The sequence below is a fragment of the Phaethon aethereus genome (assembly GCF_964289735.1).
Source record: "Phaethon aethereus genome assembly, chromosome: 9".
In the NCBI taxonomy this organism is placed as follows: domain Eukaryota; kingdom Metazoa; phylum Chordata; class Aves; order Phaethontiformes; family Phaethontidae; genus Phaethon; species Phaethon aethereus.
In genome coordinates this window covers 27,336,486-27,361,384 of record NC_138585.1, presented here as the reverse complement: position 1 = coordinate 27,361,384, position 24,899 = coordinate 27,336,486, and the positions used below count along the sequence as shown (strand labels likewise).

Genomic DNA, 24,899 nt, shown 5'->3' with positions numbered 1-24,899 from the left:
GGGATAAGGTGGGTTCATTTTCCATCGCCTGTCCCTATGTATTCCCCTTCAGAGGCTGGCCCTCTGACCCTACGGCAGCCTTCATATTCCACAGACAGCGGGTACACTTTCATTTGCTCGTGTGCACGGCTGCCTTCAAACTTGCCACTCAGAAGCAAATGCAACTTCAACGAGCAAACCACCGAAGTCTTTGCTTTCATGCTCAGTATAATCAGTAGAGGTTTTTTCCTGAAGAAAAATAAGGATGTTTTCTGAAAAATATCATTGTTTCCTCCCTTCTCCTCCCCCAGACTCTCCACCCAAACAGTATTTTGCATCTGTAAGCACACTCACACAGATGAAGAATCTTCAAATCCTCAGCAAAGCAAGTCCTTAATAAAGGGGAATTTTAGAGAGAAATAGGGAAACATGGCAACAACATTGGAATGAAAACCTTTTCTTGTTTTTTACTGTTTTTTTAATCAACTCTAGAGATAAACGTTAAGCACAGAAGACAATAAGGAATAGGAATATCAAAGCATTTTAGCAAATAAAGTAATTTTTCTACCATAAATCAAGGGACCATGATGGGCTGGGGGAATTATAGTTATTAATTATAAGTTCCCAGAATACATGATATCCTTCTGGTCCTCTTCACTAAGTGACATCTGGCATGCTCTTCTTCACAATTGAACTTGACTAATTTGGAAAACACATGTATCATTTCGTGCTCACTTTGCTATCTCCACTTAGGCTTTTTCACTGTCTTCGATGAAACTTTTCATAAAACGAGTGCCGAGGGCTCAATTTCAGCAGAGGTTTCTGCCACCAGGTGAAGTTCAGATGCTTCTTACAGCCTTGTTGTAAAATGAGGGACTACATCAGGATTCCTCTCCTTTTTCATTTTTAACTCTCTCCAGGATACCAATTAGTTGTTTCTCGAATGACCTCAATGTTTTGGCTCCAACTCGACAAGTCTGTCTCCAAGGCTATCCTTCATGGTTATGAGTTTTCTGACATCTGTGTTAAATTTTATCACAGAATTACTCTTCATTTGTGCCCTCTTGACCTAATTCAGTATACACAATGCTAATTATAAGTCTCTCCCTAATTAAAAGTGACTACCACCATATATTTAAATAACACTTATATTCTTACTGTGACGAATGCAGCAACGCTCCCAATGCTTTAACTTTAGGATACACATTTAAAAGAAGCTGAGCGGAACATCTTTTTATACAAGGCTTGAGAAATTTTTTTCAGTCTTTTTTAGCAAACCTTTATCAGGGAGCTACGCCAGTCGTTGTTCTCATCAGCTTCAGTGGTTATCTTCTAGAATAAACTCAATGATAATTGTATAGCCTGACTTCACTGATTTATTTTTAACTGAAGCTTTTTTGATTGCCTTAGTCTGCTTATCTGAGACATGGCTTTCTTCCTATTCTTTAAGTGCTAAAACTTGAACAGCTTCTTTATTCTTCAGTGCCGAATGACGAAATTTCTGTTGTATGATGTTCAGAGGTCATTCTGCCTGTTAGCATGAAGCTGGTGTCTGCAGTGCCCCTACAGCTCTTACTGCCACCCTTTAATTACAGATTTCTGCTGTAGTGTTAATCGCCCTTACGTTTGCACCTGCAACGCATACCTCAAGTTACTTCTACAAATCTGTAAACTATTTTCTACACTTACCTGACCCTATAAATTACACAATCCAACGTCTGAGTGAGTATATACTAGAACAATACAAGAGGGATACCCAGATCGATTTGAAAATTGTAATGTAGCAACTTATAGGAACTGCAGTACATCTTGCTTTCAGGTGATTGTTCATCCATCACAACTTGAACACATCTAATATAAACTTATACTGCCTCACACAGCTACAGAGATGGCTGTGGCTTTGTCATACAAAAACTAGCTTTACCTGGCTCCGGACACGTTGTCATTCTCCAGCTGTCGGACAAGGAGCTTGGCTATAGCGGTGAAACTGTTGCTCATGCGGTAGATATCTCTGCTCTGGGTGCCCAAGATGCTCGAGAAGGTGTCAGTGAGACTCTTAATTTCCAGCAAAAGAATATGGTGAAATGAGTGCTCCATGTTGGCCAGCTGGTTCACCAAATATATCAGGCATATTCTGGCTCGCTCCTGGAGAACACAAGGAGATAAAAACAATTTTAAACAAATTATTTCATTATTTGCTTGTGCAAGGGAAGTTTGTGTGCATGCCGCCTATTAAAACATCGTCATTGGGGAATAGTGGCTACCTCACAATAACTAACAAAAAGGCAACTGCTTCAAACACAGAGTTTATTTTTGTGTACTATTGATGTTACATTTATTCTTCTTGGTGTTGCCTAACTTCAGTACACCTTGTCTCCTCCTCAAACTTAGAGTCCATAGAGACTCTTTGGAAGGCCCTGCATTGCTCTAGGGTGGTAGATCAGGCTGGTTCAGTGATCAGAGCACCACCAGCAGACCTAGCTCCCCTTTCATCTTTGATGAGTCTTGCCAAGCTATTCCACCACCCTATACCCAGTTTCCATACCATTTTTTGCTTTATTCTGTGCTGTTTGTGGCAGGCAAACTCTCTTGCAAGGGGCCAAGCACTCACGCATGCTGCTCCAGTTCACAGGGTCTTCTCCCCCAGGGTCTTTTTCCTCGTGTCCGTACCTGGCCGGTTGCACATGGAGCTCACGCAGATATTAGCACGGACACAAACGTGTTACAACCTGCTGGGAGACTTCGGCTCAGCCTGGAGCAGACCCCACGGCTCAGGTCTGCACTGCACGACCCATGACCGACTGCAGTTTTGTGTCTTCGTTATTGCCTCTTTGTATTAATGGGCTAACGTCCAGAACTGTGCTTTGTCCATGTTACTCTCCACTCATAACTGCAAATAATCAAGGGTCGCCAGGCAATTGCCGTGAATTCTGCGTATGCCATTAGCTGTTACGTACGCTTTGCCAGGAGTGAAGATCTATTTTTCAGAACATAAAACGCTTCCCAATCACAACTCCCCTTCTGGACCTGCTGGGTGTCACTGAATTGCTGTATTTAGCAGCGTCACCTAAGAGCCTGTCGTCACCAGTGCTACCCAGACCGAGCGGGACTCCTCCGGCACAGTATCGGCAGAGGAGCAAGGTGCAGCGGGCAGGAGCGGGGGGACTACCAGCATCTCTTCTCACTAATGGCGAGAGGTTAAAGTATCTCGTAAATCACAGGGGTTCTCTCCTTTCATAGCAATTCATTTAGGAGCGACACTCAGATTAAAGCCGTAACTAACGCTGCAACAAAGAGAAGTTTAAAATGAGATTTCGTTGTAAGATCCCATCACACGCGATAAGGCGCCGTCTGGCAGCTGTATCAATCACTGCCAACGCACTGAAGTCTGATATGCCCTCTGTAGCCAAAGTTTTGCTAGCCAATTTTTCAGAGGGATGTGATCTCGCCAATTTATCAGCAAGATCACATCCCCCACAAATTAGGATTAAAGGGGATGTTTCAGATCATAATATTAAACATGCAAATATTTTCTAGCAAAGATACTTTATCATCTCTGCTTGGCAAGGGCACACGATTCCAGTTCCAACTATTTCTGTATGTACATGTACAAATTCACATACTAAAACAGAAACCCCAAAGGTGAAGAAATGCATTAGGGTTCCTCTGTTTTGTCCTAAGCATATTAGGTTCCACATTCCTAAAAATATTTAAGTGGGAAAAGCAGCAGAGAAAGCAGCAATTAACTCAGGAGCTCATATCAGGTCCTCCACTGGGGTAGCCGGGTATGGCTGTACCCAGTGAAACCCCCTTGGCACTCAGCAGATTGTTACAGAAATTTGCAGATATTTTGCTTTTAGACCCTGTGCTGAAACGCAAGCAAAGGCAAAAATAAAAAATTCTCTTCTTCCCAAGGTTAGCAGAAAAGGAGGGGAAGTCGTGTGCCATACACATACTCCAAACGCTGCGGGGCAACAGCATTATTACCTCTTCTCTTCTGGGACCTCATAACTCGAGCAAAAAACTGCTAAAAGTTTGATTACAAATACAGCTGGGCCATAAAAATACATGGGGGACTTTGGCAGAACATGGCCTGAGCATCACAAGCAAGACATTTTTTGAAGAAAAAGTCAACTTATTTCAAACAAAAGGGGATCTGCTACACCATGCCCTGACAGAGATAAATGAGAAAAGCGTATCAGACAAATTGCTTCCCTTCAGCCATATGGGGAAAAACTACAGCTACATCCTCAGATGGGCTGGGATGGGGTGACGGAATGAGCTTTTTTCTCAATGGCTTGAAGGAGGATGACTTTTTGGTACATATTCACTAGTTTATTTGGAAGTCGATCCTCCCTCCAAGAGATAAACACAGGCTCAATTAACATTTAAAACGCATTTTTGTTTCCTAAACAAACTGTGCAGCAGACATAACTGGAAGAGAAGTTTTGACCATTTTCGTGTCACTTTGATCCAGCTGGAGTGTCTCCAGCCATGCTGAAATGCTGCTACTCGCCTGGAGTGAAGTAAAAGAACAATAAACTCTACTGAGTAATAGAATATGTAACTGTTATACAAAATAAAATTACAGCAAAATAGCTCAACATGAAAGCAGTCATTACCCCTGCCGCAATTTTTTTTTTTTTTTTTTTTTCAGAAAGCCTATTTGGATGTACATAAGCCACTGCTATTTTAGCGATGCTTATTTTATGTATTAATGTTTTTTTTTTTTCCACAATCATCCCTTACATTTTATGGCATTACATCTGCCAGTAGGTGAAGATCTAAAATACAAGCAATGAGGTGTGGCAAAGTATTTTACTTTATCTTAAAATCAGAAGACTACAAAAGGAGATCACAAGGCTCTCAGAAGTAACTCCGATTTCTAGTTGGTTCAAAACTTACAGTTATTGGGAAAAAACATATTAAAATATTCCATTGACCTATGCGCCAGGATAGTGTTTTGCCTTGCACAAATTTATGGTTAAGGGACAAGTTCCGATTTCAACTTCACCCATGAGACTGTCACTGACATCAGCAGAAGCGGCCTGTATAAACAACGGGGCAACCTCTAAAATAAAGGGATCTCTCTTCAGCCAAACCTCTCATCTCCCCAGGGGTCTGTCTGAACTGCCAAGGTGGAGAGAGCAGTTCAGCGAAGGCACAAGAGATTGCTTCTAGAAGCCAGCACAAGGGATTTGCTGCTCATATCTGCAATCTGCACCACAAAGGGCCAAGCCCCAATCCCTGCCACCTCTTTTCCCCAAGTAAGCCTCCCAGTAAAATAAAACATCAATAAATAAAATTCCAACACTACAACCGCTGTTTCATTTCCCGCTTGTTTTGCTTGGCCGGGAAGGGGATGCCGATGCCGATTCACGTCTAGAAGAACCAGCAGCATATCTGTAACACGGCTCCGCGTTACAGAAAAGGAAGAGGAGGAGAAGTGAGAGGCTTTCAGGAAGGCGTTGCCACGGTGGGCTGCGAGACGAGACCATCAGCAGTGCATGTGTCTGCAGGGACCGTTTCGCTGCTTGCACGTTTCTACTTGGACCTGACTTAAATAAATTGACCGGCTGCAGTCATGCTCGCAACTTAGCACTTACGCTTATAGATCAGAGTATTGTTTTAATTCTTTCTTGTGGGTGCATTGTTGTATGCTGAGCCTTTAAGATCTGTCCAGCTTTTATGATGCCAGATGTGTTTCTGCTTCTTTTATCGCAGGCTGATTGTCTGTACTGCAGTGAGTGATGCCCATACATCAGAGAAATCCATGGCATTTTTTTTCTTTCAAAAAGCCTGATCTGCATGGGAGGATGCAGAGACACAACCCACCTCTTGGCTCACAATACAGTGGGGGCAACATCTGCACAAGGAACTGCCGCAGCAAAGCAAACAAAACCTTTACAAGGGAGAAGGAGGACTACGAGAGATCCACTCTGCTAATAAACACACAAGAGCCACAAGGACCCTTTGGTCACCACGTCTGGTCTGATGCAACCCCAGGCATTTGTGGACCAACAAACGTCCTGCCAAAGTAGCTCCTCATACCCCCGCAAAACTGTGGGCCACAAAGCACTCAAGTTCCCTGAAATAAAATTGAAAAATCCTTAGGGTAAAGAGGCAGAACTCACAAGCAGAAGGTAAGAGAAAGACCCTCAGTTATAATGCCTGTGAAGGAGGAGGAAACTTGCTATGTGAAAACGCCCAGGTGACGTGGGGCAGCAGACCGCAACCCACATCGCAGAATAGGCAAAAGCCCCATGAAACAGAAGTATTCCATGAGGAGAAAATGGGAAACTAAGCCCCCCCCAGCAACTCTAGCAGAAGTTTTGCACCCAAAGGTGCAAAAAAAGTCACCAAGATGACTTGTCTTGGCTCCAGCACGCAACGCCCAGCCATCACCCAAGCACATTTTAAGGCTCTTTCTGCACCATTTATACCAGAGGGAATAGCTGAACTGGCAGCGTGGCACTGCCAGAAGCACATCCAAACCCTCCGAGAGCACCAGTGGCACAGACGGTGGGCCCCACCAAGGAAAGGCAGGAGGCACCAGGTCTTCCAGCAGACAGCAGCGGCGCAGGCAGAGGCAGCTGCCAGACTGCTCACGGGCAGGGCTGGGGCACCAGGGCACTGCAGACAGCACCTGAGACCTCCTTGCTCCTCCGGCTGCCCCAAAGCTCCCCTATATTGTGCATGGACCTCTCCTCACCTGGAAAGCTTGCCTTCATTTTCCCACCAAGGCCTTCTCCCTGGCTTGAGGCACAGCGCTGACAGCCTCTTTCTGCCACCCCGGCTCCTTTACCCAGGACAAAGGAGACAGGACGGAGTGGGGCCAACCTCTGGAGAAGATCCAGTGGTGAGGTTTCACAGGGTGTGTAACCTGCGTCCAGGTGACAGCGTTGTGCACGCCTGGCACGGACATCAGGAGCCTCATATGGACTGATATGGCTCAAAGGTGGTTGCAGAAACAAAATCAAGCCACTGGAGCACTGGTAACTACTTAGACATTTCGGCCAGGGCGGATCTTCCATAATTCAGAATTATTCATGCTTTCTATCTTTTTAGAAAGCAAAACAAGAGAGGAGCCATTTGTCTCACGTTGGAAAGTTCACTTTGCCATCCTTTGCGTGTTGCTTTTATCAATGTTCATGAGTGTCTAGCGAAAGGTCTCCCAGGTGTGACTAAACCAGAGCCCACTACGAACAGACGGAAAGCGTGCCATCTCTGCAAACATGCCGCGCTCGTGGCAGCGGAGCGGGCTGGAATGCAGGCTGCTGCTAAGTCAGCAGCTCGCAGCTTCTTAGAAAAATAAGACCTATGACACGGGACATAACGCCAGTTACTCGACACTTACAAGAGAGAGATTGGAGATTATTTGATGCAGGCTTGCCCAGGCTGCATGTGTAACACCTGGTACCTACGTGTATCTGCACAAATCAACAGACTAAAAAAATCTAAGGAGAAAATGCTCTGCAAATCATTTCTTTGTAAACTTGACTGTAGTTTATAATTTCCAACAACATATGAAATATCTGGTTCCTTGCTTATTCTTAGTATTGCTATAAAACAATAAAAACCACAACAGGCAAAATAAATTCAGTCCCTTTTAAGCAGCAGAACACAGCAGAAAAGGGGCCTCAGACACTCGCATGGGAAGAGCTGGTCCAACATGCTGAAATACAGAATCTGAATTAAATCCTTAAATTTTGATCCCAGCTGTGCTCATTTGAGGATTAGCTAGTTATAAGCTGTAAAGCTTCTATGAGATGTTGACTCTTCAGTACTAAACACAGAACTAAATGGGGTCAGCTGCAGTTCTTAAGGTAAATTTTGCTGGGGTGATGTAAGTAAACAAGGAGAGAACAACAAACTCCATTTGGCTCACAGTCTTCAATGTGATTTTGGCTTCTCTCCCCCCCAGAAATAAGATTTACAAAGCCAAACCAAATCTGTTTTTGATTCTTACAAGATAAATTGTATTTTAAATGAATATAAAGCTCAAGATCAGCAGAAACAGCAAGTGTAGTGTCTTCCTGTGCTGCACCCACAGCGATCAGGTGCCCGTCGCCCAGCCAATACAAACTCAAAACTAAGTGCCAAAGGAGAAAGGATCGGACTTATTGCAACAAGTGAAGTAAGACTTGCACGACATCCACCCGTGCCAGCGAACGGGGACGCAGAGGGGCTGCACCCCAACCCTCCGCTCCTGCCCCACACAGCTTCTCCCTGCCTCCCACCAGGCTTCCCCACTCCACAATATCCATTGAAATTAGTGCAACTGTCTCATCTAAGAATATGACTGAGACAATTCTGAATCATTAAAATGGGTGCGCAAAGGAAAATTACCCCTTTAACTTCCCCGCACTTCTCATGTTTCTTGTTTTACCTTCAGCGACACGTAACAGGGCATAACACACCCTGATGCCCTACGATGGGGTTGCCGCACGTGCCTACACCGGGGTAAGTGATATGCTTCAAGCTGCACCGCCAGTCCTTCGTCATCGAGCAGAGCTGTTGCCCAAACGCACCAAGAGCTGCCGGCGAGCTGCGGTACAGGGGCGCAGAGCCAAACCCCCCAAACAACGCCCACGCCCCGCATTTAAGAGACTAACTTTGATTCAGAGCCAAAAGAAAATATTTTCCCTGGAGGCAAAAGCCTCTCTGGAGATTCTCCAATGACCACTATCATTGATGAAAGCACATCGTTACCTGTATCTAAACAAGTAAATAGAACGGTCATCTTAAAGGCAGAAGACTAATATATGGAGGATTTTCCCCTGCACAGCAAAACGATGCCACTTTTCTCCTCTGCTCCCTCCACACCGGCCTCCGGTGGAGTCAAAGGAAGGACAACCACAAGGCCTGATTCAGAAAGGCAAAACCTACAGTGAAATCTCTAGCCTTTATGCAGACAAACTCCATTTTTGCCTCAAGGATCGCTGAAAAGACATGGAAACTGCAGGATTCATCTCTTCACTGCAATAAATTATTCAGGTTGCTGTATGGCAGGCATGAATGCCACACTTCAGCAAATGGTTAGATTTATTACATACCATTCATTTTCTGCTATATAATCGAGTTTTGTCACAGCCATAAAGATTTGGATTATTCACCAGAAATTCTTTGAATTCAGCAGAACATTATTTTTGCCTTTAGAGGACTATGATTTGAGGTGGAAGGAAATTGTCTGTTAACAGTGGTGAAAGACACGTAAGCTCATACCTGGGAATGAAAATAAAGTCTCATTAAAAATCATGATGTGTCATAAATAAGTCTAACCAGTTCAATGTCCTTAGGTCAACCAAGGTCTTGAGCACTCAGGTGGTTTACAAGCTCGTGGTGGTGATCTCCTCCAGGCTGTATTTTTAGGAGCAGGGGATAGCAGCAGGGTAAGCTACGTCTCGTCGGGGTGTAAGGCATTTCCTAGTCCCAGCAGGACAGGGCTAACATCGGATCTTCACAAGCAGCACCCCTCGCTGCTGGGGACGTGGGGATCTTTGAGCTGCTCGTTGGAGCTGGCATTCTGGGGAGGGGAGCGAGCTCTGGGACTGAGAGCTGCCCAACGGGTTACGTACACACTGTGTTTGAGTCTGTTCATGGCACCTGGATTAGGTGAGCATGGCTCCCACAGCCAGATTGCACTTTTATGACTAAAGCAAAAACTTCAGTGCAAATTCATTACACTGCCATGAAACTCCCGTGATTTTTTAGGAGTTTGTCCTTTTAGGCAGAATGTTCCCATTAGGTCAGATCCCAAACCAAGTTAACTGTGAACATGTTGCTGTGATGAGGCTTGAGCCCAGCATCACCACTGAGCATTTTCATCACAAAGACATTTGTCAGAAGTATCCAATTAACTACGGCTACAAAACCAAAATATCTGGATTACACTATATGAGGAAGTTCATATTTCACTGCAGGATTACAACATTCCTGAAGGCTGTATGTATATAAATATGATATCATACAAAAGGAGTGCAAAATATGTTTTTCCTTTTCTCTGCCTTTCATTTCACATATAGGTACGCTGCAACATAATTTAGCTAAGCCCCCGGAATCACGACAATGATGGGCTTTCATCAAATACGAGTTTTAGCCATTCCATAAAAAGACATTTTGTATAAACAGAACGTATATGTGCACAGAGCAGATGCACAGTAAATAACAACAACAATAATACTAAGTTTATATATTTATAGTTATAAGAATTTAAATATTTATCTTTTTCATACTCAGTAATCTCTTCAAGAAAGTTTCTTTCTTTCCCACTAACCTAAACCCCATTTCTGCAGACACCCTTTGCTGTGTGACTGTTCCTTGGTTAGATAGGACAGTCTCAATCACTAATATACCACATCTGATTTTTGTCGTACTTGCCCTCCTAGCCATACTGGTGTTACAGTCCACACCTATGGTGGTCTTATGACCAGGAATATGTTCTGGTAGGGCAGTCTGGTTACTCCTGAAGAAAAGAATACTTAGATGTATTAATTTACACAAGATTTAGAGAACTGACCCCCAAACAACCCAACCCTAAAGCCAACCAACCAACTACTTTTGTTTTTAAACTTACCTCATCGATATGTCCAACAGCTCCAAAGATCTTTGCTGTTTGCCCAATCAAACTTGGAAAACTCTCACCAATTTCTTTCAGCATCGGAAGAAAAGTGGCTAAGGCTGTTGGTTCATAGCCAGATACTTCTATAAGTATGTTTAGGATAATGTCACTATGGTTAGGGTCTCTCAACAGTCCAAACAGAAATGGAATACACTCTTTCAGGGCCTATTAAAAAATCAGAAACAAATTGTGGATATATTTTTTAATTGTGAATACGTATAACCAAAAGAGGTACTGTACATTGGAGTGATAAAAACAAAACACTAGACTTTGATTTAGTAAAAGAGTTTTCCACCCTTGCTGACCTTTGCACAGAGCTATTGCTGAGGTCAATCAAAGTTCAGCTCAACATATGGAATAAGGGTAAGCTGTAGCCTTGAAATATTGCAGTTATGCATATATAAGTAAGGAAATGCCCAGCTGTTAAAAAAGACAAAAAAACCCCTCCTCACCAAATATTTCCCTTGCTCTGGGCCAGTCCTATACCTTTTTGATTAAAACAACATAGGATTTAGCCTTCCCCAATGATACAGTAAATTGAAGTACTAGTAGAAATTTTTAGTTTCCACGGGAAACTAAATAACATGACATGGTTAATAGCTGGAACAGAGGAAAAAGTAGGAGGCAAGATCCTCACTGCACAAAAAAATGCTGTAGGCAAGTTGTCATTTCTTGTAACAACACAATTTTCAAGAGCCTGAGCGTGCAGTCCTTAAAATCTTCTTACAAACAGGATGAAGTGTATAGAACTAACTACTGAATTACTATTTTTCATATAAACACACAAGTACACTAATACACCCCGATTCAGTGAAACTGTTGCATCTGTGTAAAATATGTTTCAACACACAAATGGAGCATGAAGCGACCCATTCTTCTATTATTTTTTTGAGGATTATCAGTTTTAGCAAGTCGATACCTATCGCTCTAGCAAAATACCACAAGTGGGTGGCTGAATAAATTGTTAGTAGTAATAAATTATAATAATAATATAAAGCAACTTCAGATGCGTTGGCTCCAGCGTGGAGCCCCGCAATAACCAGCGGTGCACCCCAGTCCCTTCCGGCTGCCAATTCCCTTGCTTCCAAAAGGAGCTCTATTTCACCTGGGACTGTGTACTATGATCAAATTTCCTTGGCTACCTGGGGGAAGATACTGTCTGTTGTTGATTCTTCTTTTCCAAAGGTTTTACGAATTTCATAAATTCACGAAGCAGGTAGTTTTGTGCCTTGTTCTAATGCGCTTAGTGCTGTCTATGACATGCAATTTCCAAAGCATGATCTATTTTATCTTAGATAATTAATCCCCAGCTCACTTCTAATCAATTCCTAATTAATTTTAATTTTCATTGATAAGTAATTTTAAATATTTCATATATTCTAATGGGCAGAAACATAGTTATGGGAATTCATACTCAGCTGATGGAGGAAAAGCCAAAAAAAAATGAAAACAGTTCTGGTTTAAAACAAACTTTTTGGTCCAGCAGAGTCAGTGTTATGTTCTTTTTATGATTAGACAGAGAATTTGGAATAGAATTAAAGAATTTGCAGGGAATTAGCATAGGAAAGCACTGTCATGCATGTTACGGGACTCGTTACTGTTCAGAGATCAGCTAGCAGACAGACCTTGCCAAGTCATCTGAAACAAATAAACCCCTCCAAACGGAGGTGCAGCATTTAGCAGTAAGATCTCCCGAACACAGTTTTACCCCAAGTTCTTTTTTCCTCGCCACGATCTGGAGGAGCCTGAGGAGGTGGTGTTGTTCGGCTTGATCCAGCTGAGCCATCAGTGCCACCAGCTCCCTCAGATGGAGGTTTATCAGCTGCGGTTGCTTCTCGTACAGAGCAGGCAGGACACGCAGCAGCATCGAGTTCCCTGAGAACAGAGAAAGCGAGAGGCCAGTGACTTACTGTATGCCCACATCCTATAGCACGAGAGAGACACATAGAAAATCAGCACAAACCTGGAGACACCAGTTTTTAAGAATCATGAGTACAAAACCAGGGAAGCATAAAACACACCATGGAAAAATACATACTGGGCCAAGAAGACAAATAAATAACTTAAATAGAATGAATTATTACAGGTATAACAACATAAGCGTAAAAAAAAAAAGAAAATCCTATTAATTATAATTTTCATTCTCAAGTACAATATCATGAGAAGGCTGCTTAATGAGCTTTCAGGTTTGGATGATCCTCTGTTGAGTCCTAGAGCAAACTAAGCGTGATTTAAATTTACAAAAAAAACAAAACAACCACCAAAAAAAAAAACCAAACAAAACCAAAAAAGAAGGCTAGAAAGCACATAAAAGCTATATTTCCCCTGTGTTGAGATTCAAGCTTTCAAATTAAATAAGCAGCATATGGAAAGAATAGTTGGTTAAGAGAACTAAATATGCATGACAGCAAATTTGAACATAAATAGTTAAGGATGCCATTTCCAGGAATAGAAAGGAGCCAGAGAGAGTCAACTGCAGACAGACAAAGATATGCAAAACCCTCTCTCACACATTTTCTTAAGATGTCTGTGCATAATTCAATTTGAAGCCCAGGCTCATACCAAAATATATAACTTCATATTGCTGTACATGCCTGACTCAAATATATTTAAGTTTCACTTGAACAACATATGGAAAACATCTGCCTATTGCAATGTAGCTCCTTTTTGTAAACCCTTGGAAGTCCTTAAGGTCTCTTTGGATTCGGTTTCCAACAGGAACTAGCTCTCTGGCCTGCTGCTTTTTCTCCCATTTAAATCTGAGCCTTATAATTTTGGAAGAGAAGCAGGTCACTTCGTGGATGGTAGAAAAAGGAAATATGGGTCAGACTGGACCACGCGCTCTTGCCAGACACAGAAAACGCACCCCAAGACACTGTTAGGTCTTGCAACATCACCTCTGAGCCAAGTAGCTAACGTATAATTCATTACAGGTTCAGACAACTTTTAGCTGAACAGCTTGTAAGGATCCCTAAGGGGTCCTTATACTTGGGAGGAGTGCCTCCACGCTATTCAGCCAGCCGCGCTTCTGCATCCTACCCCGAAGCATTTACTCTGCTTGAAGAACCGTTGGCTTCTCCTCGAAGGCAGCTCTGAGCCCTCTGTACAACCACTGCAGTGCTAAAGGCAAGGTTCAAACCCCACCTCTACTCCCATGGACACGGCGAATTTCTGTCTTCTTCTGTTCTATATGTAAACCACAAAAGCCAGTTGCAAAGGAAAGATAACTGCTGATGAATTACCCTAAACAGATTACCAGGCTGTTCAGTTCTGGCCATTTTCTAGCCACGTTCTTTGGGCAAATCGCTTCCTGATGTTAGAAGAGAGTCTGTAAAAAAGCGTCACTTTTTTTTACGAGCATCACTAACGTACCGTAGGACTCATGCAAAGTACCAAATCACCCAAAGATAGAACTAAAACGGTGAGGAGGATATTTTTACCTGAGCTTTACTAGACTCACACCTGAGTTTGAACAATTTTTTAACTGAATACACTAAAAATTATTTCTTCTCCAGATAATTTAGTGCTTACTGGAATAAGTCCTTTCTTTGCACTTGCACCGGTTTAATTTCCACTGGAAGTTTTATGCCCATATGGAACAGAGCCCTTAAGCTCCAGTCAAATTTCAGCAATGGTAACAATTGCAAAAGATGAAATTCCCATGTTCCTGGACAGGCAAAATTAATCTCAGCTGTAAAAGTGTAGAGAGATAACCAAAAGTAGCAGCTTTAAACACAGAAAGACAGCCAATAACCTGAGACATGCTATTGCCTAAACTGGGATGTCACAGGATAGGAAGATATCTGGAAAGTAAGACTAATTATTCAATCTGAGAAAAGAAGTATTTAAAGTATTGGATGTATTAGAGGAGCGATGCAATTTGACATGATGCAACATGATGGATCGCAGCCATGAAACTTCTCTGGAGAAAAATGCTTTGTACAAACACAAATTTGGGCAGTTTCCTCCAGTTATCATACAGCAAACATACCGGGTCTATATGCACTAACCGAGAGAAATCAAAATCAAAGGCAAATTAGAAGCAACCCCATCACTTTGGAGTGATATTTAAATTATCTCACTGACATGGAATTGCTTTTAACTGAGTAACCTGTGTATACAAGATTGTAAACAACCCAAGCAGACATCACAGTTTGCATCTGTTCTTCATATAACTTAAGAAAGGTCATGAAGCACAACCCAATTCACTATTTGCTTGTGCTTTCATGTTTCGAATTAGCTCCGAGTACAACCTGCCATTTGTTTGTCACACCTTTTCAGTTTCTAAGGGATTTCCGCACATGCAGCTCACCAACCTTTGGATTCTCAGAGCTTGGGCCGTCACAGGTGATATTGTGCCCATTCCCAAGCAACTTACCTTTTTCCATCTCGCTTCATCTGTCTCAGTCTAAACTAAGAGCCTGAAAAGTATGTTTGTTGTCTGGGAACGGAAAAACATTATACTCAACTTCTTAATTACCTTTTTTCCCCTCTTCCTTCCCCTACCACCCTTACCCCTAATACTTTTTCCAGATGAGATTTTCTCAGACTTTCCAAGCAGACCACACACTGGGGATTATGCAATTGAAGCAGAAACCAACGTACAGTTGGGGACGCTCGATGGCTTTGACCCCTGGCTGCGAGTCAGGCAGGGAGGAGGCACGTACAGCCGGAGCAACCACAACCGCGTGCTGTGATGGTGCCAGCCCGCGCCGGCTGCCCCGGGCGCGCTTCGGCTGTTCTCCCCGCACACACAACGAGCAGCAAAGGTTGCCTTGCGCTCAGTCTCTGCTCTGCCCAACCCTGCAGCACAGGGAGCTTGTTAAAAAAATAACGAGCCTGGTAGCACACTGCAAATGTAACACGGACAGAAGGAGCTCTCAAAGCTATACAGCAGTGTTTTGACACTTCCTCCAAATTGAGTATTCAAAGACAAAAGCCCATGCACCAAGACCAATTTTTTTTCCCGGGGAAGACGACTGAAGTCAGGCACATACCTCCCTGAAAAATGCTCACCTCTACTTCTGAGGTTTCTGATGTGTTGTCTCGATGTTAATATTTATTATTTGTATTTGCAAGCAGAGCAGCTGGAGGTCCCAGAGTGGCAGGAACCCCATATAAGCATAAGGTGAAACAGTGAGACACTTTGGTACGTAGGAATAGCACAGTGCCGTGGCCAGCAGCCCAACACACAGGTAGCCCAGGTTTGCACAAGCAAGGCTGGGTACTGGGAGGCATCTGGTGCAGCAGCACCGGGCTCTCCCGAGCCTTCTGCAGCTTTACACACTCCCGTATACAGCAACAAGGGGTTAAACCAGAGACTCAAATGGAAGGGGAACACAGATTGTAAGTTAGATGCAATTATGTAGGAGGGTTTTTGCTATTCTCTGAATATTTCATAGACTATATATATTCATACCATATTACCCCATATCTCACCTAAGCAATGCATCTCAGAAATAATTAACGGCCCATTGAACTGATAAGATCTCCAGAACTTAAAACAGATTACCACCAATACAATACTACTTAGCACTAGATTAATCTCTAACCCAAGAGTGCCTTGTTTTGGTTTTTTCCCCAAAGTTAACAGAAAAAACTCTAATCATGCAAGCTGCTAATCTACATGCTCCCGATGGAGGATACTAGCAGGAATGTATTCTCCACACAGTTACGATGTTGTTATTGGTAATTAGGTCTAGAAAAGCAAAACTCCAACAAGCTGCTTTATACGTTCCCCTTCATTGCTTAAAGCAGTAAACTGTTAGTATATAATAGAAGTTTTTATAAATAACTATGGGAAAAAAAAAAGCTACAATATTTAGGTTAAGCCATAGACTTGTATCCAAACCAACTCCAGGTATGTTTATTTTTCTACCAATCCCCTCCAGAGCCCTGGCACATACCAACTACAAGATCAGCTTGCAGAGAACACTTTCCTTTCCACAAATAACACAAAATAACACAACCGATGCAGCCAGCGCTTGTAGGCAGCAAACTCCCAAGGGATTTCATCCGCCGCGCTCACCCTCGCATCGCTGCACATTACAGCAATCTGCTCTCGGAGGGGACGCAGCAGCTCGCAAGAGCAGCTCTCCCCGTTTCTTCCCCTGCGTGAGTCAGGACATCTCCCCCCAGCGCGAAGCTGGAAGGCTGGGATTGAGCAAGCTGCACGCCCCCTTCTCCTCTCGGCCAAAACCAACAGCCAGAAGTGCTCTTATTACAACACTGGCACTAGCATTGCTCATTCATTCAAGCTGAGGCGCGCGGAGCATTTATTAGGGGCTCGCTGCGTCTCGCTCGCAGTCTTGTCTCTGCTGAATTCTGACGGAGACTTCAGCTCCAGACAGCCCAGCTATTTTCAGGAAGCAGCTAGAGAATGCTGCCCCAAGAAATACTTTCTCTGCTTACACTGTTCTGTGTTTTCAGGGCTTCTGTTTCCGTTCTGGATGAAGACGATGACTACGATCTCATGTATGTGAATCTGGATAATGAAATTGAAGGTCCGGTCCTTGGTACTGAGGAAAGTAAGTAGATTTAAACTAAATTTATGTTAAGAGCAGAATTGCATTCTTTGTTGCCTAGCTGTTTTAACAGTTACTATTACAAATCTAGTATTTTTTTTTCAGAGGAAGAAGCATGTGCTTGTACCAGCAGATTATTATGGACGGCAAATGCTAAAGCACTTGGATGGCATGGCTTGGGATGTGCTTTATACTCTTTATTCAGTTTTCCTGCAAAAGACTGCCAATGACACTTAGTTTTAGAATTGCTATAAATACACTACTTCACTTTTCCATTTTGATATAGAGGGAAACACACTGACAGTCTGGAGCATGTAAGACGTGCACGGAGCCAGATTTTGTCAAATACTCCTTCTGTTTAAAAAAGTAAATACAAAGGAATAGCAACATCTGTATCTTCCATTCCAGCTGTTTCGTGCGACTGCCAGCGAGAGCACACCGAGTGGGACAAGCTCTTCATCATGCTGGAGAACTCTCAGATGAAAGAGAGCATGATGCTGCAGGCAATGGAGGAGATCCTGAAGGTGGACCTGCAGACCCTGAAAGCAGAGCTGAGCCAGCTCACCACCAACCTCGCAGGCACCTTCACCGCCGCAATCGAGAAAGTCACCTCCCACATCGCGTCACAGGTAGAGCAGGCGCTTGCGAGGAACAGTGACCGAGCTGAAGAAGCCAAGAGGCTCCACGAGTCTGAGCAAGGAAAGGTTCTCGAGCACGTTCTGCTGCTGAACAACGTGTCCAGCAGGCTCAGCCAGCTGGAGAGCGCTTGGCTGAGGAGGTCTGAGGCAGAGGCTCAGGAGACCGCTTTTCAGCAGGATAAATTCAGTCCCACCAGAGGAGACAACCTCATTTTGAATTCTCTGTGGAAAGAGCTACAGCAAACCAGAGCTGAACTGAAGGCATCGCAGAAGTGGGCAGCTCAGCGCTTACTGCCAGCAGGTAAGTCCATGTGTGCTATGCTTTACCAGAGAGCTCCCTTTGGTGGGCCTGTCCGAACGGACATCCTAGAAACACCCCTCTGTTCCTCTGCACATGACTCCAAAGCAATCCTACGAACAGCACAGCAGCTTTCAGCAGCCTATACATACAGGGAGTAAACCCATTAACTGTTCTTGAAAAAGAGGCACTGAGCTTTTCAAACGTGGGATCAAAGAAGGGTTTAATCAAAGTCCTTACAGAGGGCGAAGCCCAAAGGATCCCACCTCCTGCAGGCTCTCCCAGATCAGAACGGTTGCCAGAGCACAGCAAACATATTTTCAACATACAAACTATGTTCTCTCACCTTTTGCCTTCCCAGCTGGTAACTCCTATGCACACACACTAGTCACTGAGCTCTCCTGTCCTCTTCATGCATGTACCCACTCCTTCCTCTTCCTAAACTAAATGTTGTCTCCTCACCAACTCCAACTGCCCAAGAGCGGAGCGAGATCCGAGGACGCGCTGCTGATGTCAACCAGCTAAGCACGCTTCCCGCAGCAGGGAGGGCACATTCACCGCATGCAACTGTCAGGACAGAGTATTTCCTCAAGCATGGAAAAATCAGTAACACTGTGGTATTGTTGGCTTGTTGGTTTATTTTTCCCTTCCAAAATGTTTGCCTTGGTCAGCAAGCGAGGTGGCCATAGAAAGATGAGCTCATATCTCAAATTTCATGTCAGTTGTTCTGTGACACCCAAAAAGCAGCTACAGCAACTTGGGTACGGCAGAGCAGACCCCCATCCATGTGAAGTGTGGATGCAAAATTGCTGCACGCAAAATATAACTACACTGAATATAACTCTGCCTACCAGACAGCTTGCCTTCTAAATGTTGACAGGTCTTTAATGACCGTATTTTCTACAAACGTAAGTTATTGCAGCTTAAAAGCAGTTACACCAGCCTTGCCCACGACCCTTAGCGGCATGAGCTCTTACACAGGTGAGCAGGAAGGAGCGCTGCGTCTAACTCCTGAAGGAAAGGCAACAAATTCCACAAACCTATTGCAATACACACACAACATAACAATAGTTTACATCGAAGTGTTTTACAACCTAACATGAATCTATCTTTTCATGTAGGGCATGGATTCAGCTTTGTAAGTAAATTGCTTTTACTTCTTTATTTATCATAACCTTTCAGTAATCTTTGTGTATTGGGAGTAGATCTTACAGCATGTTCTTTTTTTCCCCCCGGAACACATGAATCTTGTCTTCCAGAAAGCATGATCTCATTCTTTATCTCTCTCCTGTAACATGGCCAGCCTCACAGTCAGTTACTCTGCGCTAGGTGAGAGTAAAAAACCTGATCGGCATTAAGGATCTCAGCCTCATCAGTGGGAATCCAGATATTTCCACTGGTTCCTACATGGTTTTATTTTACATGTTCTTATTTTTTAATTTAAAGGATACATTTTAAGTACTTCCAGAGTCTCTCTCGAAATTTTTTTTCACGGGAATTTTTAGCAACTGACTTTAATTTCTCACATCTTGAATCACTGCCAGCCATACTCTTGAGGGATTTTCTAATCACACTTTTTGTTCTTCAGTGAAGCTGTTTTTAATTTTGTTTAGGCCTTGATAATAAAGCCTGAAAGCTTGCTAATTAAAAGCTTTTTCACAATAGTGTTCCCAAGTAGCATTTTAAGGAGTATCCCCAACAGTTGCTCGCTGACCCTGCCCCTCCTCAAAAGGGCCAGTGTAAAATCTGCTCAAAGTTGAAAGGAAGCAGTCTATGAAATAACACAGCAGCGCAATCCTGGAGGACACAAAGAGTCCTTCATTCACTGAAGCAGAAATTTCCACACACGGTTTAGACATTTTAGACCCGCTAGCTTGTTTAAACAGGAAATGAACCAGCTTAATTGTAGAAGGGGGCTGCCTCCCCCCCACACCGCCTAGAATATTAAGTTATATACAACTAGGGAACAGTACATAGAATACCAAAAGTGGCTTGGATTTAGTGACCATCAGTTACTTTTCCAAGTTTCATTAATTTCTGTTAGTGGTTTTAACTAATCTAATTTCTATTATCAACATGTTGATTAATTGGAGATGAGGGATGACCTGTTTTTAAAATATCGGTCATCTTATACATTTCCCATGCTCAACCAGAGCACATAAAAGTTACTGAGCAATAGCCCTAAAGGCAGAGTCAGAAAAGGGAGTCATTATAATAAACACACACACATCTCAGCATGCTTGTGCCAACACTCCCCGCGCCTGCTTTTCAGTAGCCCCCGTCCCCTGCTCCTCCGCTGCCCAGTTATTCACGGGACAGCCGCAGGACACCGCATAACTGCTCGTGACACAGCTACCCCGCAGCTCCGTTTCCCCAGCCAGCAGCAGGCCCGCGCTATCATCCCAGGAACGGCACGGTATCTAAACAGGCCGTTCGATAGATCCCTGAACCCGTGCCCTCACCATAAGGCTGCTGTTTTCATCACTCCATTCTGAAAAAGGACACAGAGGCTAAAACAAGACTAAACGAAACAGAGAGAGGACTCCCCAACATAATTACCTAACGTAAAGTGCTAATTTCTCCAGGCAACCCAGCAAAAGAGAAGCTCTCCTCGGAGGCACATCAGAGCAGAAGGCACCTGCCCTGCACAGACCCTCAGGGAAGCCCAACTTCCCAAGGCAAGCAGCAGGGCAGACAGGCAGCATTAAACCCAGATGTCACGTTGCAGGGCTCAGGACTATGCAATACGCTACTTTTGCGGCGAGGGAAGAGCCAAGCCTTGCTCCTACAGCCTGACTATCCCCTAGACCCATTGCTACAGTGTTTGGCAAATTCATCCATTGGATCTGACAGCTTCTTCAAGCATCCTACATCCCACTGTCTGAGCTGAGCTCTCGGCTCCCTTTGAGAAGCCCAGGAGTAAGCGTATGTCAAGGGTCCTAACTGTGCATGTACAAATAGACCAGTTTTTATCTGCCTAACAATCTTTCTAACTTTTTCAGGGTGTGAAACAGCAATTCTGTTCCCCATGCGTTCGAAAAAGATATTTGGGAGTGTTCACCCAACTGCTGGAATGACCCTTCGCTCCTTTACTGCTTGCATCTGGATCAAGGTGACCGAGGCTTTAGACAAAACTATTGTCTTCTCCTATGGAACCAAGTTCAATCCATATGAAATCCAGCTTTATCTCAGCCGGGACTCTGCAGTGCTGCTTGTTGGCGGTGACCAACACAAGTTAACTGTCAAAAATGTAGTTGTTCCTGGGAAGTGGATCCATCTCTGCGGTGCCTGGAGCTCAGAGAACGGATCTGCGTCTCTGTGGGTGAAGGGAGAACTCGCAGCCACCGCCTCGGACGTGGCCGATGCTCACACCATTCCAGATGGAGGGATTTTGCAGATCGGTCAAGAAAAGAACGGCTGCTGCATTGGAGGTGGATTTGATGAAGCTTTAGCCTTCTCTGGAAAATTAACCGGCTTTAACATGTGGGACAGAGTGCTCAGTGCCAAAGAGATAGCAGTGCAGAGCGGAGAAGATGCATGCAGTATCAGGGGCAACATCATCGGGTGGGGAGTCACAGAAGTTTTGCCGTACGGGGGAGCCCAGTACATTTCTTAAATTCTGGCAAGGCAGTTTCTAAAGCAGAGAACATATTTCATAAAGAGCCGAACGCCAATATGTACAAGTGAACAGAGCCGTAGGAGCCCCCATCTTTTGAATTCCCAAGGAAGATTAGCATTGCATTTTTACAAAATGAGGTACTGTGGAGACGGGACTTGATCTCTGCCTGCTGTTTCGGCAAAACACTGAAAAACCCAAATCAAGGTGTGACATTAGAAAAACCATTCTTGAGGTCTGACCGCTGTCTCTCTAGCATAGTGTTTTCTGATGTTTAAAAGTGCCACTTGAACATTTTGGAGCTGAACGGTGCTCCTGGCATCCCTGCTGAACAAAACACATCGGGTATCCGGCTGACCAGTCTCTGCATAACAGACATAAGGCTGAGCATCTTCCTGGCTCCTCCGGTCATTGGTTTTTAGTGCTAAGGTGAATTGTACAGAGGAACCACATAAGCCAAGAAATGTGTTGTTTATTAATCATTGTTAGTAATTTGTAGGCTATAACAAAACTAGCTCCTTGTTTAAATCATTATTTATGCCACAGATTTGACCTAACATATAAAAGTAATATTCCCCATCATAATCTGATGTTACATTTCAAGAAAATGCAGCTGTATTATATTGTAAATGGACTTTGTATTAATTTTATTGAAATTATTTTTGTAAAGTTGTTTTCTGTAAATAAAGATACTTTACTAAACTAAACATTTTCCATGCTTCTCATGAACTGAAACTCTGAAAGTAAGTACCAGTTGGGATTTTTTCCATGTTTTGAACAACACAGTTTCAACTGCTAGTAGAAAAAGAACATAAATATCAACATCTCATACGTTTAGAGACCCAAAATCCAAGCATTAGCCAGAGATGGCTTTAAAGGCCTGTCATGATAATCCCTCTTGCGAACACTGCCATGTGAAAGGATCTGCCACTCTAGGAGTTCTCCCACATGGACACGGTCGCTTGTACAGAAGAGATGCTTTGACATACTGATGCACGTGCATTGACCTGAGGCTGCGCTGGGCACGGCGCTTGGAGGCTGAAGGAAGAATTGAGATATCCCCAAATAAAAGTCAATCCATACCCCATGCGTAATGCTGTCCGTCCGAGAATGACATACTCGGTTTTAAGGCACACTTAGATATCCAAAGTGACCAACTCGCTTGATGCTAACAGGAGGTTTGTACGAGGCAGAACTGATGGCAGCGGCTTTCGTCTCTCACATTTGCAAGCTTATCCAAAATCCAATAAAAACATAGGGCTGGATACAGGGCCTAAGCAGCAGATACAGAGAGCCAAGACACTGGTGGAGATTTGCGTGTAGAAAAACAGAACAGAAGCAGACACTGATGAATAGTCACTTGCTGGATATGTAACCAGCAAAAGACAAGAACGATTTTTCGCTATCCCTTGAAGCATCTGAACAAGTTATTGTGGAAAATGTTATCCTCGGAGCAATTCTTATTTCCGCTGGAAGCAGCCCACCCTTCTGCTCTATTCACATGTTTCTCTTTCTCATTCTCCACAGATGTCCTAAGAACGCACTTTGAAAAGTTTCTCGACATATTGCTGCTATGTTTATTCCCGAATATGACACAGCGACCAGATCCTTCCTTCCACGATACAAAAGTAGTAAGAAAAAGCTGTGACAAGGTAATTTCCACTTTACTATGCCATTCAAGGGGGTTGTGCTTCATAGCTAAAGTTATATGATCCAAAGTTTTGGCAACATTGTTTGTTTAAGGTAAAAATAACTACTCCAATTGCTGGAATTTCTCCTATTACCCTATAATAAAAATGTATCTAAATTATAAATGCTTAGAAGTAAAAGCACAATAAAAATCCCCTACTAAATAATATCTGCAAATAACCTGAACTACAGAACAATGAAATATTACCTCCATCCATCTGCCGTCAGCCAGAAAACAGATATTCTGAGCAAAGAAAAACACCTGAGGTCCCAACACTGTGAAGGGCAAAAATGCTCTCAAATCCTCTTTCCATACAGTGCCCTCCATTAAATGAAAACAAATGTCCATGAAACACAGCAGAAAAAGTAAAATCCTCAAAAAGATTAGCAGAAGTCCTTCCTGGCTACTTTTCTTACTGTACCTCATACCTGAAATGCTTTCTCTTGGAAGTAGCGTTTTCCTATCTCTGTTCTGGTTTGGCAGATGACCAAACGCAAAGCCAGTTCTTTCATTCTCACTGACTCAGCTGGAAAACTCCTCTTTCCAATTGCTTTGCTCTTCCTTTATCACCTCTGTGGACTAGCAAAGCTTTCCCACAGACTAGTCCCTTCCTGCCCAGCACCACAAGTGGCCTCCATCATCATGCTTCTCCCTTTCTTTCCTAGCTTAACTGTATTTTTCTTTGTCATCAGTTACTTTGCCTGTTTGGAAAAACACCAAGTAAATAGTATTTTGTGGGAGTTTGGGCTCCAAATACGGAAAGGCCACCGCGACCCTGCTCCCGCACTGCTAACGTAGAAATGAAGGAGCAAGCACAAGACACGCGTGCCTGGAGTACGTTGCTGAGCCCAGTTGTGCTCCCCAACGAGCCTCTGCTGAATGCAACAACCCTTGCCTGACCTTCCCTGGAAGGTACGCCAGCCGTGGGACGGGTTACAGCAGCGGTTGCAGGGTAGTGTTCCTGCTGTCCCCTGGAAAGAGGAATAAATCTGCCTGATCCCTTGCGCTGATGGAAGGTGTCAGCACAGGGCCCGTCAGCATCGCGGGCACCGTACAGACATTTGCATGTTTAGAAGCTGAGTTCACACTAACTGGAACAGAGTACTTAAACACTCTTTCTAAAGAGCTCTTTTTTAGCTAATAAGATAAGAAACTGATTATGCAGCCAAACAGTTGCCCCAAGTAATCAAAAAATCCAGTTAGCTCTCAAACGCTCACAGGCAACGGGCCAAAGTCTACTATCAGTCTCACTGGTGCCATTAGGCTGAGCCCCGTCTGTGCAGCCCCAGAACAAGGCCCTTTGTCTCCCCACTGCTTTGTAAATCCATCCTTAGCAGCTTATCCTCTTGCTTCCCCTCTCCCTTCAGCAAACACTCAGTCTTTAAGCGCGGTTCTTAGCCTGCTGCAAACCAACCTTTTCATGCCCGAAATACAAATTAGGTACAATGCAATTAAGCCAGTATGCAAAACAGAGCACTTTGCCTATTCAGAGTGCCCTCTTCCAGTCTGGAATTTCCAATCTCGATGTCCACA

General features: G+C 43.6%; 2 protein-coding genes across 3 annotated transcripts in view; one reads left to right on the top strand and one right to left on the bottom strand.

Moving 5' to 3' along the window:
* The window catches only part of VEPH1 (ventricular zone expressed PH domain containing 1), a gene marked incomplete at its 3' end in the record, with an annotated part of 81,130 nt that overhangs the window by 48,287 nt on the left and 7,944 nt on the right, over positions 1–24,899 (bottom strand). For both annotated transcript variants that reach the window (XM_082003794.1, XM_082003795.1), the window contains exons 4-6: positions 12,309–12,475; positions 10,556–10,765; positions 1,904–2,124 (exon numbers count right to left, since the gene is read on the bottom strand). In XM_082003794.1, the coding sequence (XP_081859920.1) occupies positions 1,904–2,124; positions 10,556–10,765; positions 12,309–12,475 (598 nt within the window). The remainder of the gene's footprint in view (positions 1–1,903; positions 2,125–10,555; positions 10,766–12,308; positions 12,476–24,899) is intronic.
* Positions 16,980–21,676, top strand: PTX3 (pentraxin 3; the record flags this gene model as incomplete). The annotated part of the gene is made up of 3 exons (XM_082003393.1): positions 16,980–17,127; positions 17,533–18,063; positions 21,063–21,676. The coding sequence occupies 3 exons, from the start codon at positions 16,980–16,982 to the stop codon at positions 21,674–21,676; spliced, it is 1,293 nt and encodes a 430-aa protein (XP_081859519.1).